Genomic DNA, 19,601 nt, shown 5'->3' on the forward strand with positions numbered 1-19,601 from the left:
TTTCACTGCACTCCGTGACTTCATTGTCGTATTACCAAAATGGCATTAGAGCGATGAAAATGTAGTCATCCACTCATCAGACAGACGGACTGACCTGGATTCCACTGCTATTTCATAACAGCAATGAAGCCGACAAAAAAAAAAAAAGAAAAAGAAAAAAGAAAAAAAAAATCTCTAATAAGTGAAGACCCAGTCTGACTGTGGGGTGATTTATTACTCTGTTTCACAATTCATTCTTTGGACCAGGGATTTAGGAATGTACTGTATGGTTTGTACTACTACTACTAACATTTCACTGGAATAACTAGCAGGCAAGGGATCAAATTAAATTATAATAACTAGCTGAAAAAGTTCAGTTACTTTGCAAATTGCAGAGAACTTTGCTCAACACCTAAAACTTTACATTTAGTCACATCCTAGGTTGGATGTTACAGCTGCTTCAACAGCGATGAGTCACACACGGTAAAGAGTGATGAAAAACTCATCGGAACGATAATGAAGCGTTCATAGTGCTATTTTTGCTTAGTGGCTAAGAAAAAGCCAGTGCTCTCTTGTAGTATCTGGGGCACTGGTGGGATGGAGTCACCCACCGTGACATTACACATCCATTAACTTAGCTGTTGTTGTCAACGTGTTAGTCACTCAGGGAATGAAGAGCAGGGTGAATGTGGGACAGCACCCTGGCCAGTAGACATAACACGGGCCTATCTGGGCCAGTAGACGGCAATCACATCTAACACGCATCTCACTGTGAAGGAGATTACAAGCTAAACATCAGCTCAGCACGTAATGATGACTAGAACAAACTATCTGTAGCTGTGAAAGTGGAAATTACAGTCATGTAATTGGACATCGGAGAGTGAGTAAACAACGTGTAGGCACAGGAATAAAGGATGTGAACGTATTTGTCGGCAAACCACAGATAAGGCTGAAAATCTCAACATCTCGTAAAAATAAATTCTGGATGTTTTGTCTCACAAACCAATCTCAAGAAAAAAACAACCACAACCCATTAACAACCAGTGTTGAGTTACATTTCTTTTAAAAGTAACCTGTAACGTTTTAAGATTACTACCATTAAATTGTATGTTACTGCCTTATCAATTGAGAAAAGTAATGTGTTAGCGTACCTATTGTTGTTACCAAAATTATGGCAAATGCCCTTTGAGAGTCCTTGTGCATATTGTCCAGACAGCGTGTACCCAACTGTACATGTACCACTGAATGTGTTGACTCTACCGTCATCTTGTAGGCTTCTTCATGGCCCACAAGGTAACTCTGCAGTTTTATAATAGGATTGCCAGATGCTATATAACATGAACTCTTTATTTAACTGACAATCTGACAGTGGACTGAGCAGAGGCATACAGTATTAGGCACAGCTGTTTCAATGAAACCAACACAAGCACTCATCCTCCAGGCACAACACTAGTGCATTGCCCGTAGGAAATATGTATTCCTATAGAAAAGTGGGAGGTTATGTAGCTTTTTCATGGATGGCCAAATGAGGCTGTGTTTGAAGGTGGGACGTCAGGGATATTTAGGTTTGTTGTGAAATTTGATATTCCAGGGTCAAATTGGCAGTTTTTGACTATTTTTGATTTTACCATTATATTTCACCTTAAAAACTATTTACCTTGCCTTGCTTGCTGTCATTTTTTTTAGCACAACCTCACATGTGTGACTGTACAGTTATTTTTTTCATTTTGATATACTATATTAACACTATGGACCTAAAATCACAAAAAAAAAAAAAAATCAGAGTAGGAAAGATATAGATTTTTTACTGTGAAAACCACAAATATGTTTGACAAAGCATTGTTATTACTTATAATGCAAAAATAAATTGTTGTTTGCTAAATCTGTGTGTAAATGTTTGAAATTTTCAAAGTTATATGCAACTATTCACATTTAAATGCAGGCAATGCCTCAGGCTCAGGGCTCCACAGCTCCTTCCAGCTGAATGAAGAGCTGCACTGCCTGCTCCACATTCAGCATCTCCTCATTGTTTTGACTCATTAAACAAAAACACGACTCCACTACACACTAAACACACTACACCAAACACTACATAACACACTAACTGTACACTCCAAACATGCTAAATGTCACAAATCTTTCAACTCCCTTGTTTTTGCTTGCAAACACGTCCTGCTTGCGGACACTTTCGTGAGCCCATTTTGTCAGTTTCTTCCTGCACCAAGTGCGCAGCAAACATGACAGCAATGTTCATGACACATATGTCAGAACTGAGACTCACGGAGGCTACGTCATCTTAAATTTGTCACGTGATTTGGACGTATTGGTGCGTCCCTTGACTTAGGAGGTGGGGCGTGGGGGTGGGCTCTGCAGTGATTGGCTCTGGTGCACATGTGGCTATGGTGGCTATGGTTGACAATGCTAGCGGAATTGGTAAATCACTTAAGAAATAATTCATTGACAGTATCATTATAGTCCAAACAAATCCAATGTTGAACACACATCCAAATACTCTAACAGACTGTTTTGTACCCCCAACAATGTTAACAGTAGACAGCCACTGATCATACAGATAGGGAATAGCGTGCTATCTAAGTTTTGTCTCCTTTGTGGTGTGATTGAACAATTAAGCCATCAGGACCAAGTGAGCTCCCCCACTTCCTCTGATTGTCCAGCAGTCTACCAGGGCACCCAAGGGTGTGTGGACATGGGAAAGCAGACAAGACCAGGCGCTCAGTCATGGGCACAAGCCTCACCAGTCTCCCTTCCTTTGCTGTTTTCGACAGGAAGATGACACCTATCAGCTGCACGTTTCCTCGCCTTCGCCCTCCAAAATAGTCAATATAAGTATTACAGCATAGAGTGCTGGGAAAACGGAGCCCTGTATTACTGTCTCATTAACCTTCTATCCCTTTCTATCTCTTTCTCCATGTCTCTGTCTCCCTCTGGTCTCAGTCTCTTCATCAATAGTAAACACAATCCCCATGGTGCAGGGCTGCCATGACTATGGATTATGGGGAGGATGAGAAGGACAGTTGATTAGTCCTTCTGTTCGGCTGCGAGACAAACAACAGAGGCGGTGCGGGAAAAACAACATAACAAATTTGATTGTGTCAGACATTGAGCAGAATCAAAACATGCCGCAGGTGTATTAAATCAAGCTCCAGCCTCACATGACTGTGATGATGTAAGATGTAAATATAACACATCCCATTCTGATTTTTAATGCATATTGTATACGGTATTTTATTAACACCCTGTTTGTCATATGGTTAAATGTCATCAACAAGCCATGACATGCTTACTGTACAGTGCAACTTTAATTAACATCTAGACGCTGAAGCTTGAAGACTCATATGTTTTTTCTCAGGAGGTGGTGGAGACCAAACCAGAGCTAAAAAATTAGTGAATATGGACCTACATTTGTCAGATGCCAAGAGTCGAGACTTGAAATGAATGCTAATGTTTCTTTGTTTGCTGGATGTGTCGATAAGCACGACTATCTGCATTACATTTGACATAATGAATCACCTTATTTATGATCTGCACTGGATTCATGAAGAGGTGGTCGACTATGGTGGGAGAACAAAGTTCACGACAATCACGCCAGCATCAAGTATTTGTATCCAGTCTTTTGTTAGGTTTAATTAAAACAGGCAATTTGGTCAATGTTATGGAAAGATCATCACTTCGGTAACCTGCTGAAAAGAAAAAAATCATTTCATGGCGTACTGACAAAATGTATCTTCATCATGAAAACAAATGAATAAATTAAGGCCTTTGAAGCTAACTTTAGCCAGACACAATCCTGAAATCTCACCTCCAGTTTTCACTGAAGAAAATAAAAAAACACAACTGAGTTGTTGCACCACACTAATCTTGTTTTATGAATTTGTTTGTCTGTTTCCCCCTGAGATCAAGCGAGCAATCACGTGTGAGCCCAGCTTCAGCCTGCAGAGCCATGAAGTCAGAGCGGTAGTCACTGTTTGTTCAGTAACTCTTAATGTTGACATAGAACTTCTTTGGGTTCTCGGCAACAAACCTGATAAGTGTGAAGTGGATCAGATAAACGGTTGTTGAGAAATGGGAATAACATCCAGACAAACACAGGTTCCTTGTTTTCATAGTTGTGTGTAAATGTGAAGATCTACATTTATATCCAAGCACCATTTTAAAATTAAAATTAAAACCTGCCCACTTAATGGACTGTCCACTTGCTTGACCGCTTATTTGAAGTCACAAACAACAGTCTCTGGGAATAACAGTACCTGCTGCTCTCTTGTATTGACATTACTGATTGTTTGTTATGATCTCCAAGGCAGCAGGTACATTCATGGTGCGTGTCCCTCGTGATTGTTGACAAGAGTCAAATATCATCCCATTTCTTGTCTGTGCCTGACGTGTCACAACCCCACCAAAAAAAACAAAAAAAAAACCAAAACAAAACAAAGGCATTCACACCGAGTTAATCATTATCAGTTGTTTCTCCGGGGTGAGCTTTACCGGCAGAGGACCACCTGCAAGTCGCAGTCGTTCAACGCGCTGGAGCTTCTATTGTTGGAGCATCATGCTTATATTTTATTCATGGCTGTGAAATCGTTTTCACTCAGCTCAGATAACCCTGCTGCTCTGTTATCACAGTCCACCTCTCTCGCATACACACACACACATATGCACGCACGCACACACGTGCACACACACATGCACGCATGCACACATGCACACACAGACACTTTTAAAAAGGTTTAAAAGCGCACGTGACAGCAACATATACACACACAAGAGGTGATTTCCAATGGGGTCTGAAAGAATGTTCTTTTCTGATCAAAAATGGCATTTCTGTCTCATCTGTCGACTAAAACAAATCAGTTAAAGAGCTTTGAGTATTCACAAACAGGGCATGTGCTGTGTCACGTGTGCTTAAAGGACTGCACTTTGGACTCTTTATGGAGTGTCATCTAAAAAGAACTGACATTTAAAAAAAAAAAAAAAAAAAACACTCCTAGCTGCCAGTGTTGGTGGTGGATGGTGATGAATACAGACTTGTCATATTGCTAAGAGGGAACAAGGTACTATAACAAACACTTGGTTAGCTTTAAAAGGTAACACCATTCGTTTAGGCTGTGGAGTGTTTGGTTTTGTTTATCTGTCCAGTCAACTGCAAGCAACTCTGTGAGCTGTGCAAAGAAAACTGACTTGACACTGATTAACATAGGTAATCACAGAGGCTGCATCCATCAAAACAGTCGATAATTTATCACAAAGTCAATATAAACTTATTTAGCCATGCCAATGCGCATCCTTGGCTAGAAATGTGAGTTGGATGTCCTTTAAGTTCATCGTATTCTTCCAGTCTGAATATGAAAGTGTTGTGTCCCAACTGTATACTAACTGTATACACAACATAAGAAACTTTTTTTTTATCCCCAAATTTAGAATATAGCGGAAGGCTGGAATTAAACCCAGGTGACTGCAGTAAGGACTGAGCTTAAAAATGGAGTATGTATATTACAGGATATGATACAATTTGTGCGCCGTTAGATGTCGAACAAATCTACCTTTGAATGCTACTGCCAATGAACTCCATAAATAGAGAAAATGTCACACACAAAAAACAGATGGATTGCCATGACATTTGGCACAGACATTCATGTTTCCCCATTTTTTGATTTCATTCAGGCAGCACCAGCAAGTCCTAAAATGCCACTTATCTAAAAAAAATATTTTCTTTTTGTCTTAATGAAACAAAAACTACTTGGCTACATCAAGATATTCATGAATCCTAATTCCTTTGGTGATTTATTTCCTGAGTTTTGAACTAGCATGATCCTTAGCTCAAACGTTTCACTTGGATCATACTTTGCTTTTGTAGCTAAACACCTGCATGAATAATGACATTCACATTCATTGCAACTGCATTTTGTGCTTAGTGCCAATAAGCAAAATGTTAGCATGCTGCTACCTAAATTCAAGATGGTGACTATGGTCAGCATGTCCTGCTAAACACCAGTATATTAACACTGAGAATAATACATTCCACTGTACTCAGAACAGAATCCACAAAGGTCCAATCAAGCCCATCCTCATGGAAAAGGCACACCCATTACCTTTTCATTACTCTTTATTTTGTGTAGTGTCTGTTGTCCATTCAGTTGGTTTGTGCTGGACAGTCTTTGTGAGTATGCAGTATGAACCTACTCATCTCATCTAAATGTAAGAGTGCTAATCTGTTTGATTAGCCGTTGTAGTTACTTGTGAAGTTGAGGGAGGTGTCATACAAGTATCAGCTGGCTGTGACCATCCATGTTTCCATGACACATTCAGGTGCTCTGGGATGCATTCAGATTGGATCAGATTTGAAATACCAACTCATACTTCACTCATGCTATTGTCAGCATTTAGTTCACTGTTATATAAAATGGATCTGCTAGACTGACTCTTGTTATAAAGTCAGCATACCACCTGGTACTGTGTTGCTACACTGCCAGAGGAAGTATTGCACATTGCACCAATGGCACCAACTGCACTACTTCCATTCACAGTTTACTTTTGCTACTTCAAGCCCACTGATTTCTCAAGTTTTAAGAATTTAAGTAGTTGTTACTTGTGACTAGACGCAGCTTACATAATTAACAGTGAAAGAATGGAGTGCAATTTCCAACAGAAATTCAAAAGTAGTGCAGAAACCCCATAGCAATCAACACCGGCAATGAAAAGCACTGATAAATTATTTCACAGATTAGCGCTTTTGAATCTCTGGACAGTTTGCATATTGTAGGCTCGGCTGACCTCTCTCTAAATAGCCCCCTGGGAGTAGTTACGGATCACAGTGTTGCTGACGGGGGAGCACACTCCAGTGGTTATTGTTTAACAGCCACAGTGAGCATCTGGCTGGGCCTGCGGCAGGCTGCTCCTCTCCTCCCGAGAGGCGGATCAGACAGATGAGCAACCTGAGGCTCCTTCCTACACACTGCCAGACGCACTCCCACAGAGACCCAACAGGACCACTTCACAAATGTTGAGAGGGGTGGGAAAAGACAACTGTCCAAGCACAAATCCTTGCACCTCTTGTTCAAATTGCGAATAGAAAGTTGTACGTGGGAGGATGCGGTTCTAATTTTGCTGAATATTTGGCACCCCAGATAAAACTGTGTTCAGTCTATCTCTCCATCTTTTTAAAGAGTTCAACTCAAAAGAATCATAAAAACTTGTTCTGAGTAAGATCAAAGTTTCAAAACTACAGCGTCATTATAAAGATGAATTATGAAGACGTGTCTCATAGAACTGAGCCCTGCAATCTGTTTACTGCCACACTGCAAAAATATGGGCTGAAAGCATTAACAGTTCAGGCAAACAAGGATTCTGTCTTCTCTGCTCACTAAAACAGCATGCTTATGGAACTGCATGACCCATTTCTTTATATAAAAGGATTGGCATTCTAAAATGAGCTCGTTAGTTTTCCAGCAGAGCATAACATGAGGCAGTTGATAACACACTCTGCTTATATGAAGATTGAAAAAAAAGCTACCCTGGTCCTGTCCAAAGCTGAATAATTCAGTGTCATCATATTTGTTTAATCCTTTCAGAAACAGAGTGATTTCTTCATAATTATCTGCCAAAATGTGTTACCAAAAATGTTTAGAATGAGTCCCAAGACCTAAAAATGATTTATGAATTTTAAAGCGTCTACATGTCTGTAAAGGTGTTTGTTTACAAGTGGCTTGATGAGACTCCAGAGGTTGTTGTGAACATTATGCTGAAGACAGAAATCTACTCGCCAGTCCATCTTTACAGGTGGACTGGAGTTGCAAACTTTTGTAACTCCACAACAAATGGCCTAATCTTCAAGTTGGAAAGGTAAAATGTGTGTATTATATGATGGCTTAACATTGTCTTTATGCTTCCAAAAAAAAACAGAAAAAAAAAAACATAAAAGTGGTGTTTGTTTACTAAGTGTTTGTTCCAGAATGAATTTTCTGCAATAATTCAAAATCCCATATAGAAATGACCATATGCTGTCTGTTCAGAGAACCATCATCTGTGCAGCGCTCTATTTGTGTTTTTGTTTTTTTAAAGCATCTTCCATGGGACTTAAGTTTATCAATCTAGTGCATAGTACAAGTATGTGCTTGATTGTGTTGGAAAGCAATGCGTAATTTTGGTTTAAGAAATATTAACCATATTTAAACCATACCTAGAATCTCAAGAGATTATGTTTGTAATGTTCAAGGACAGGTAACTTTGCGGGTAACATGTTATAACCATGTAATTCTAAACTCATATACTGATTTGTTGAATGATGATATTGAACTTATGATTACACCATAAACACATCAGTATACTGAAACCCTTCATTAATGGATTACCAAGGTTTTTTTTTTTTTGTTTGATTGTTTGTATGTTTTTTGTTAGTAAATGGAAAAATACCTGGCATTATACTCCTCATGTTACTTCACTCATAATACTCAAAAACAAAACAAACACTGCACAAAAAAAAAAAAAAAACAGAACCAAAGCAAGCTGAATCAATCAATTATCCCTTTTTGGTTGAACAGTGTTTTATCTTGTGAAGGTCCATTGGCAAGAATTTCCCAGCAATTTGTCTCTCTGTTTGAATGTTTCCATTCACTGATTCATTTAAACGGGCTTTCAGCTGTCCCCCTCCGCTCTCCGCTGAGTCACCGCTCTGAGAGACCTTCAGAAAAAAATCCAAACAAACAAACACGCAGACGTAGTGCTGGGAAACATTACAGACACTTCCTGTGGCATTGGCCTGATATGGGATGTTGTTGTTTTTTTGTTTTTTTTTCCATCTTGTTTCTTCTCTTCCCCAACACATACAGGCCGCGAACACAATCAATCCACAAGCGCATGGTTACTGGAAAATGATTTGCCACTGCTGTTTTTCATCACTTCCCCTGGTGTAACGTCACCTGCAAAGAGGTCTTCGCCACATTTGTCTCCATTCAGTTTTATTGACTGCAAAGTGACAGTGCGCGCATGGATCAGTAGCCTGGCGGTGCACTGGAAGTTCACCCATAAGACAGCTTGTTCAGTTAAGTTCGAGTGTGTCATCGGAACAGCTGCTCGCTCTGTTTGTTCTCAGGCCTAATGTGTACGTCCTGTGTTGTGGAGTGATTTGCGATCGGCATCACAAAGCAGGGCAAATTTAACAGCTGGTTGATGCTTCATGCGGAAACAAAGGAGCCTCCTGGTTGAAGCATGTGGAGGACTGAATTGTCCTCCAGAGCACAATAGTTTTATAGCTGTTTAGTCATCATCAATAGAAACAGAAGGAGCAAGATGTTCATACTGTTCGATACTAAATGTTCAACAGAAAACCCTAATTTTTACTCCAATTTTGACTCAATATCCTGATTTATCCGCAAAGGAAAGCTTGACTGAGAGTTGCCAGTTTAATAGGGTAAACCAAGTTAAAAAACAAATGTAGTCAAACACAACAGGCCTGCAATAAACAGAGAGAAGTTAATTTAACTTTACCATCATTTTGGGGGGCCGGGGGGCTGTCATTCGTAGCTGTCTTAAATTATGTTGCATTAAAAAAGATATTTAGTCTACCCTCGGATATGAAATGTTGTAATAATTTGAACGATGAGTAGCCCATTTACTTGACCAGTACCTGAGAGTCTACACAGTCACCACCGAGGCTCAAATGGCTCAAGCTTATGTAATTTAGGTTAATGGCTTCTAAACCTGCCCCAATTTCACTGGGAAAAAAATATCAAGGGCAAGAAATTTCTCAAAACATTGTTATCCACTTGCTGTACATGGCATGCTCAATACTTCTAATGCAAATATTTTGCCAAAATAAGTCAAAGTGCAAGCTTGTAGCTAGCACTCTTAGCTGATGGTGACAAACGCACTGTTAGCCATTTTGGCATCACAACTGAACAAATGTTTGGAATATTCAAAACATAGTTCCTACATATAACTGCTCACAACAAAGCCTGTGGATTCTACTTCGACCAAACTAGACTATATCAACATGCAGAAGATGATGTAGGGTAAACCTCGTGAATGAAAGGCTTGCTCTGGTGATGTCAGCTAGCATTGTTAGCTTAGTACCTAGCTGGAGCATAGACCAGCATGGTGCAGTTGCTGCTGAAGCTGGTCACCAGCATCCAACGCTGGTCACCAGCATCCAGTCACCAGCATGCCATGCTGGCACTGGTATGCTGGTCACCAGCATCCAATGCACCCGCATGAGAAGTTCCCTGCCCATGCCTGTGCCTGAGTCCTGTTCAGTCAGCATTTTGATTTGCCACACCTGTCAGGTGAATGGCTTATCTTATTGGACTTTAACAAATGCGTGCTCAGAATCAGAAAAACATAATTATTTTGTGTACATAAAAAGGAAAACCACTATGCAATTGCTCTCTTCAACCTCTGAGAGAAACGGGAGCAGAAAAACAAAGTGTTCCCTTTATATTTTTGTATATTTAGTCCAGTATTTACAGTTTGTTTCGGGTACCCTCAAATGACCCCAAAACCTTGCAGTTTTGAAGCTTGTGTTCAATAATCTTGGTGTACTGTGACGACATCATTGATTCTGTGTCCTGTATTGGCCCTTCACAGCCAACTTCACTCCTCCTCATACTCAATGATGAAAGAAGTTGTAGACACATCCTATGCTGATGACCAGCATCATATCACCAGCACCAGCATCAGCATCAGCTGGAATGCTGGTGACCAGCATACCAGCACCAAAACACAACATATGCTGGTCCTGCTGGTCACCAGCTATACTGGTCTATGGTGGTTTTTCCAGCAGGGTAAGCATGCTTCTCATTCTTTATACACATTTCCTTCTGTTTGGTGATGGTTGGCGAGTGTGTCCCTTTAAAAAGATGGATGGATTACACAAAGTAAATGTCCTCTAACAAGTATGGTACTAATAGGGTTTGATTCCCATTCTGAATCAAAACAGCTATGCTAACCACTGGATACAAACAAAAGGACTCTCCTCGGCTGCTTGACCTACTTTCTATGCCAATAGAAAGCTCTCAACCTCAGATGGCAGAACAGCCAATAACAGATTGCCATCAGGGTGTAATATACCATCAAAATAACTTGCTATTTCTTCCTGTTGGTGGTCTTTTTTGTTTCGGGCTGCTCTGTTACAGACGCTGGGGTGAAAGTAAGGTACCAGGGACATCGTCTGATTTGTCGTTTTCTCTCTGGTGACAGGATGGCATAACAGTATTCCCTGAAGAGAGGATGATCCCAGTCCTGTTTTCTAATCCCCGCAGCAGAACCCAGATAGAGGTGAACTGTGAAAGGAACATGCTGAGCTGAGGATGAGGTTTCTCTTCATCCCAGCTGAGCCCAAATGAAACTTTAAGGTCTTCACCGGGCTTGAGATGGACAGCCTGAGATGAAAAAGGACCTCCAATTTCAGGTAGCGTGTGGTGGTGGGGCTTATTCCGAATGCAAATAATAAGAATAGAATTGTGGGTTGAGGTAAAGTAGGGCCCTAAGACGTGAGAGTCCTGAAATGGCCTTAGCCTCCATTCTGTCCTGAGGCTATAGAGCAGCCTGGAGTGGGAGGCGACCTTTCATTTCAAACTCATTCATACAGGTAAATGTCACTTCTGGTTTATCAGGATTGCCTGGTGATGCATTACCTTGGTGTGTGATATATTAGTTGACATATTCAAGATAAATTGGGGAATGTTTTACTGTAGTCTTCTCCCATAAAGACCATTTTTAAATACTAAGTAAATAACTGTGGTTTCCTAAAAAAAAAAATAGTATGAGAACAATTAATTAATTTGCTGCAATCATCTCAAGACAACTGCAGAGGTTAATTCTAGTGTTGAGCACTTTGACTCCCTCTGTGTCTCTGTCACATGCTTTTGACACAAATATATGAGTTCCTAAATAAATCTCAGTTAGTTTTACAGGAGAAACAAAGCCCTTCTTCAAGACTTGCTTCAAGGATATTAGACCAGTTTATCTTTTGATCTGGAGTGTTGGTTTTGAGGGAGAAAAATGCCTTCCCAGAGCATGACCAGGTTAAAGTATTAAACACGAGACCCCTTGTCTATTGAGTAGTGCTTTGTGAATAAAACATTTGTTTGACAGTGAAATGACTAATAGGTGCAGATCTTCCCCTCAGCTACTTGTATTTCAGGAAACCTTGCAAGGGAGCACAACTCTAGTTTCATTTGACCAAAAGCCATCAGGTAACCAATGACTTCAAACAGCTGACGCACACAGTGAGAAGGGGAGCATCATCACTAAGAACAGTAACAGCATGGAGGAAGAGTGGTGGCTGTTTAATGGTGGGAAGATTTTTGATTCAGAAAATAAAAATGAGAGCAGAATCCAATGTGACTGTGGTCGTTTATGGCTCTCCACCCGACTCTCTCAGCAGCAGCAGCAGCTTAACAGCATCTCTGATCTCCCACTCCCCCCGGCCCTCACCACACAATACTCTGCAACCATCTTCTGTTTTGTTTTGACTGCAGAAATTACATATTGTGCCTTTAAAGCAATTTGTAACAGCTAGTTCAAATACTAGACAACAATCCAAGCAATTGTACAGCAACTCTTTTCCCATTGATGGTTGAGTTGACTTCCAAAGCATTTCTTCTTATTATTATTATTTTCAATCAAGCTTATATTAAAAATAATAATAATAGTGCGTACACCTACCTTAACAACTTCAGTACAGTTACTGAGATGTTGTTGAAACAAAGGTTTTTAACTGTTCTCATTTTAGATACATTTTATCTGTTGTTCACAGTAATCATTTTCTGGTCAAAAGTACATGAGATTTTCTGGATCCAACATGCACAACGTTTTAAGAAGTTTATATGTATTAGCAGGCCTGACCATAATGCATAACTGTTCACATTTCCTAAAAGAACTATCCTAAATCATTTCTCCCCAAAACTAGGACTCTTTCTAGGACTGAAAGAGTGACAAAGATGCTTCTGGGTGTTCCAAGAAAAGCCTTCACACAGCATCAATACTGAGAGCATCTGTGTTCATCAAGAACAGTGAGTCTGTTAACAAATACCATTCAACCTATAGGTCAAGATATAGATCGACCTAAATCAGACCATGAAATGTTGGGGGAGTATGGTAGAGTACATCGGTGTGACTGTCCAAAGGCAACGAGAGGCATCACGAGACCATCACTGAACAAAGAAACTCTCTGTTAGATCACAGTTCCTTTTTCTGAGAAACAACATGCTTCAGCCTTATCTAATAGCATTTTCTCACCTATCCTGTCTTTATTTTTCATGGGAAAAAAAAACAGTGTTTAATGAAAAATACTATAGATAGCAAGCAGACAATAGGTATGTTAATATTTCTGTGTCGTAATAAAGGCCAAATCAAAAGATGTATACTTCAACTTAATTTTGATTTTTTTTTAGCGTTAGTAGCATCAGTATAATAGACCTAGTGCAGGAGCAAACACTGATGTGAGGTATTTGTCCAGTTTGATGTTGTTGACTCGTGTGTGTTGCATCAGCCAGCATCAAGGTCAGCAAATCCCCGGTTTCTAGAGAAGCCCTTCGCTCAACAACATTGTACACCTTAGCTCTTTTATTCTCTTGTTTCCGGTTGTCCTTTCTCCTTCAAGCAGACAGAAGTACAGAAGTGTGCTGACATCACAGTGTGAGCATATGAGTAGGTGAGTGGGTGGCCGGGTTCCCTCAGGCTTCTCAGACAAACCTTTGTGCTTTGCCGGCAATAAATGTTGCAATTAAATCCCACCACAATGAATCTGGACATGTTAGATAATCCTTATGCTGTTGTGTTTCCTTCCAGCCAGAGCCATCCACTCTGCATTAGCTGACTCAACCTAATCAGTGATGTGTTGTCTTGGTACACTGTGAGCTCTTGTTAACTGCTTGCGTGTCGCAGGCGTTGCCCTTTGCACTGCTTCCTTTTAAGCCCCGGGATGTCCTTCTTCTGGCCTAAACTGTTTTAGGGCTAAATTGTTCTTGTCTGTGTGGCCAGCTGCCTCTGCGAAAACGGACACATTTGGTGAAGTTCCTGGTAAGCCTTTGCAACTAAACATCTCGTTTTAAGGTTAGGTATGATTTAAGTAATAAAGATGGATGAGAGGATAAAGGATCCATTCTACCTCCACTGTTGCACAAAGCATCACATGTCAGTAAAATGCTTCGATTTCTTTGAAAGCTTTGAAAGCCATCATTTTCTCGTACATAATCCAATTTACCCGAGTTGGACAATTTAACTAAACTAAATCTGCCTGTTTCATTATTATTATAAATGTTTGTTCTACTATGAACAAATTCCATGAAAAGTCCACAAACAAACAATGAGTGGATTCTACTAATTACATTCTGGTTATTTCTCCAAAGCCGAGGATATGTTATTCCTCCTTCTAACAGCAATGGCGTGTATTAATCAGAGCTTTAGTGCACAATATATCTGGTTATTGTCGAATATTTGCAATAAACTTCAAATGACATTATATGTAAGTTCCAAACTTCATTCATTACATGCTAGCTCTTTTAGATTTGTCCAACTACAATACATGCACAACTCTAAATGTAGTAAATAACCAGGTTTTGAGATGCACAGATAAACTGTATGAAAGATGCAATTTATTCCATAGAATTTTAGAATATTTCAAGAGGCGTTACTGTCATATTATTATTATTGTTTCTATCTTGGATCAAATTGCCAGCTCAAGCTTAATACGTTCAGTAAACACACATTCCAATCCTCTGTAACTGTCAATCATATAAGTAATTATGTCTTGTTACCACAAATACCAAGACATTTTCTTGACATTGGACTCTCTCTGTCTGTCAGGAGGAAAACGCAGACCGACATCTTTTACTTAATATCAGTCTATGACTCATCAGTTCAGTTTGGCTTGAAAAGAAATCTTTGGCTGCCTCTTAAGATGTCACTTATGAAATGCGATGTTTGATTTACTTAGTAAAACCTGTGTCACTTGACACCAAGTGTTGTTTTTTTTTGTTTTTGTTTTTGTTTTTTTGCTTTGTTTTTTTTTTTGTTTTTTTTTTTTTCTTTTTATCAGAGGGGTATGAAGCTTTTACTTCCACTTACCCATCCCTCACACACCCCTCTGGGTCTCAGTTCCTGGAAACACCCATGGCTATAGACTTACGCAATGGGTGCCATACAATGTTTCCACTGTCATTTGGGAAATGGTGTTGGAGCTCCTTTCCTGCTCTGGTTCCTGTGTGAGCCCAGCTGGCTCTTGGTCTCGCTGCTTCACAGATACAAAAGCAAGAACTCCAAATTCACAGAAACGGATGTTATATAGTACATGCATTGTTACGAATGATTTGTTTTGCACCTCTGCTTTAATCAGGCAATATGCCAGCTAGAGGCCACTGTGAAGTAGTGCAAATAATATATGTTAGAGTCACCATTCTTCCCTGGATTATATAATGTCAATTTAATCTGAGTTATATGATGAACAAATCCTCGATAAGCAACCTGCAGCTCACCATATGGGCAGCGGTCCCTCTTTGGCTTTATTGTGTTGAGCAATTGGTTTTATAATTATATTACTGTAAGCACACTGAATGTACACAGAGTGGATGCTATGTTTCCTTCCCGGTATTCCCTGGATTTAACACTTTTATCAGTCCCATAAAGAGGCTGAGTGTGATTGCGTTTGCCACCAGAGAGGTCCTATATCAAGCTGCCCATACAATTATGTATTTTTTATGCAAAGCAAGAGCATGAGGCAGGAACAAAGGAGACGCTGAGAAGAGATTTTGACAACACAGGATGTTATAAGCAGATCAGCTCGCTGGGTTGTCAGTGACCGAATGACACCTTTTATTTATATAGGTGGAAGCTACTGTTTTGTCACATGGCAAGCTCACAATAATACACAAGTTTGACAGTATAAGCTATTATGCTAAGGCTTATAAATAAGTATGACAGATAAATGATATCAGGAAAAAATTAAATGCTTTCTCAATTTGATATCTAAAAAGCCGGTTTCCAGGCTGTGAGCACACTGCATGCACAACATATACAGTATTCTCACATCCACACACTGTTGACAGATGGCCGGAATAAAAACACTAAAATGTCCACTGTGCCTTTTTCAGGGACATTCAAGAGAAACATAGTATAGAATACCGACAGCTTTTATCATTTGACAGTAATTTCCCAGCCTTGTCCTTGCATATTGTCCCCCTTGTCCTGACTTCATCATCTCCCTCCCTCTCTCTCTCTCTCTCTCTCTCTCTCTCTCTCTCTCTCTCTCTCTCTCTCCCTCTCTCTATTTTTCTTTCTTGGTACTTCTCTGTGATTGGCTGAGAAGGATGATGACACATCGGAGGCAGGGGAGGTAGGGCTATAAAGCCTCTGCTCGACAGTCGTTCAGACACTCAGACAATCTCGCTCCTTCCCGAGCTCTACTAAACGGATATTTAACGGCCACCCGACCGAGACACCACCCCTACCAGCTCCAACCTGCTGTCATGTGTAAAGGACTAGCATCACTGCCGACCTGCTGCTTGGAAAGGTACATGAAGCCTCACGCAAACATGTTTGGATTTCAGGTTAAGGAGGACCGCTCTGTGCATCTGTGTGAAGCTAAAAGAGTCTGTCAGATTTAGGCTGAGCTAAATTTAGACTTGGAGTGTGGATTCACGCTGCGCTGAATTTGAGTGCACAGCAATGGCTTGTCGGTACACAATCAGGTGGTTGTGAAAAAAATTATTCTTACCTGTTTTCTTTTCTTCACAGGGCAAAGGAGCTGAAAGCAAGGCTGGGAAGCATGTTGCAAAAATCCAACTGGAATCTACCCGGCTGCAAAATAGGGCAAAATAAGTAAGCATCACACATTCTGTAGTATCATTATTACCAGTTCATTTCAAACTCATCATCACTGTGTGCTTATTTGAAATTCTGCGCTGAATCTAACCTTGCGTCATCTATTTTTAGGCCAACCCTGGAGGAATGCCTCAGGTGGAAACAGTCCTTTGAGAAACTCCTCTCAAGCAAATGTAAGTAGCCTAAATATCCAGATTTTTTGCATTTTCTGCTGTACATGCACTGAAATTAGCACGTGCCAGGAAAAGCTGGATATACACAGACCTGTAGACACATGCAGCCCTTGCGGGACCATTATGCGCCGCAACTAATCAAATTTCCTCTCTCTTCTCAGATGGACTGTGTGCCTTCACAGCCTTCCTGGTGTCTGAGTTCAGCGAGGAGAACATCGCGTTCTACTTTGCATGTGAGGATTACAGAAATACCAAGTCCCCTGCCAAACTACCAGCCAAAGCCCAGAAGATCTATGATGAATTCATCGGCAGTGACGCTCCCCGGGAGGTAAAGAAGCACCTTTTATTAATGTTAGATGTTGGGGCCCAAAAACCTCACTTTCCTGCTAAACTCAGAGTTTATACATACATACATACATACATACATATCATTTTTGATGTCACATTGATATTAATTCAGACGTTGTGATTTCTAATCACTGTGATCTACAAAATGGACAAAAAAAGACTAATCTCACTCTGTGTCTTTTTCCTTTTTTTCAGATTAACATTGACCATGAAACTCGTGACATCACCAAAGCCAACATGCAGGCGCTCTCCCCTTCTTGCTTCGACATGGCCCAGCACAGGATCTACATGCTCATGGCCAAAGACTGCTACCCCCGCTTCCTCCGCTCTCCATCCTACAGGGATCTAGTGTGCCAAGCTAAACCAAGCACCAAGGCCACGAAGCAGGGAAAGAAGGCGTGAAAATCTCCCCGCGAGATGATGGAGAATTGTTAGTGTTCGCCTTAAGGGTTGAGAAGGCAAGATAGGCATGGCATTAGGTGCTGCATCTTGAAGATGGACGCGGTTGCAGACGCAGATCATCATGAGAGCAGCTGTGAATGGGTGTATTCTGTAGACGCCATCTATTCCAAGATGAGGATAGACTGAAGAGGAAAGGAAAGAAGTTGAATTGTTGATGCCTTAAGTGGACTGTTGTATGGGCAGCAATTGTCAATTGAGAGTTTAACACACTGAGTGACAATCAAACGAGAGGGCAGGTGGAGAAGGAGAAGCACTTTTCTTTGCCATGAGGCAAACTTTTGTGGTTGTTATGTGTCATCTGTCAAAGTCTTACACTGTTTGTGAACAGGCATGTACGGAATTTCATGATTTTTGTATTTATTTGTATTTATTTGCCTGTAAAATACTTGTTGCATTTTTACAAATCAAGGATGAAAAATGTGCAATATAATATTATATTATTTATATCACTGTTGTGGGTTTTTTTTTACGTACCAGGAAATAAACTAAATTATTTGAAAAATAAAGTATTAAAAAACGAATGAAGTGTGTTGCCCTTATTGAACAAAGTCATGGTTTGAAACTGATTTTGATGTCTGGGATATAAGATGAGCAGAACCACATGCGTATGTATGACAGTGTAGCGCCTAATATTTCACAGTTAGTATGACACTTTTAGCTCAAGTCGTGTGTATTTGGAGTGTCTCATTTACCCCAGTGGCAGGGACGAAACATCAAATGTAAACATGCTCAGGTGGAGTCTGCGCATAGCTGTGCAAATAGCCAGATTCTGCATGTTTAATCATTCACATCGCCTGATATAAAAATGACAATGACATAGTGTATTTGCTCTCGATTATGAGGCATTCTGCAGCCAGTGTTGTGCAGAGCTGTTATTCACCATGGAAACCTGCTCTGCTGTCTGTCATAAAGAACTCTGCGAATGACAGCATCCGTCTGCTCTGAGCCTTTGTCCCATATTGTGTGAATGAGAGGGAGCTGTGGAGCAAACAGGAAGCACAGAGAGATGATGTGACCGCATCAACGTAATAGGAAGCGCAATAAAACTTATTACGACCCGAGCAACTGTTTGCACAAGCCATCGACTTCAGGTAATAAATGACAGCAAAGCCGCTACCAGGCTACAAACCAAGCATGTAGAAAAGGCATAACAGAGGGATAGTACAGAATCCTCTAAGCCCCCCAGTTAGGTAATATTGACATTGATTTTGATGATAATGCTGGTTATCTAATTGGTTCTAATTAAATTACCAAATCCATCGTGATTGCTTTGCTAGAGTGCATTTCACCAGCAGAACAAAATGTGGCTGAAAGTCTACTTTGTGTATTCAGATGTCATCAGCATAAAGTGGAGTCGGTGTCAGGTGGACAACAGCTGGTCCACAGGCCTGATACATATGAACATCTCATTCTGCTGCCTCCTTCTCCATAGTAACCCCTGATATTTTTATCTAGATCTAAGCATAGCAATGACCATCTGTAACACTGTGTAACTTCTGACATATTGTTGCAGGGCACTTTCAAGAGGACTATGTGAGCTTTTTTGTTTGTTTGTTTGTTTTTTTAAGAGGAAAATTTTGGTTTCAAACTCAAATTTAAAATTTCCCCAACGATCCTGCACAGTACTGTAACTGTGTGCATGCTATTCATTGCAACTGACCAGTCATTGTTTTGTAATGCCTTAGCTTGGGGGAAAATAACATTATTAGTTATAGTTATTCTTTGTTTTTTGTAGCCTAAACTCAACCAAACAACTCAGAAAACAGAAAATGAAAAAAAGAAATTGATAATGAGTGACCCAAGTTA

At 40.2% G+C, this 19,601-nt stretch overlaps 1 protein-coding gene across 1 annotated transcript; it reads left to right on the plus strand.

Moving 5' to 3' along the window:
- Positions 1-16,369: 16,369 nt before the first annotated feature.
- On the plus strand, positions 16,370-18,304 carry rgs16 (regulator of G protein signaling 16). Its single transcript, XM_037114885.1, has 5 exons — positions 16,370-16,501; positions 16,726-16,809; positions 16,924-16,985; positions 17,147-17,313; positions 17,529-18,304. The coding sequence occupies exons 1-5, from the start codon at positions 16,458-16,460 to the stop codon at positions 17,733-17,735; spliced, it is 564 nt and encodes a 187-aa protein (XP_036970780.1). The 5' UTR covers positions 16,370-16,457; the 3' UTR covers positions 17,736-18,304.
- Positions 18,305-19,601: the final 1,297 nt, after the last annotated feature.

The sequence above is a fragment of the Acanthopagrus latus genome, chromosome 11 (assembly GCF_904848185.1).
Source record: "Acanthopagrus latus isolate v.2019 chromosome 11, fAcaLat1.1, whole genome shotgun sequence".
Classification (NCBI taxonomy): domain Eukaryota; kingdom Metazoa; phylum Chordata; class Actinopteri; order Spariformes; family Sparidae; genus Acanthopagrus; species Acanthopagrus latus.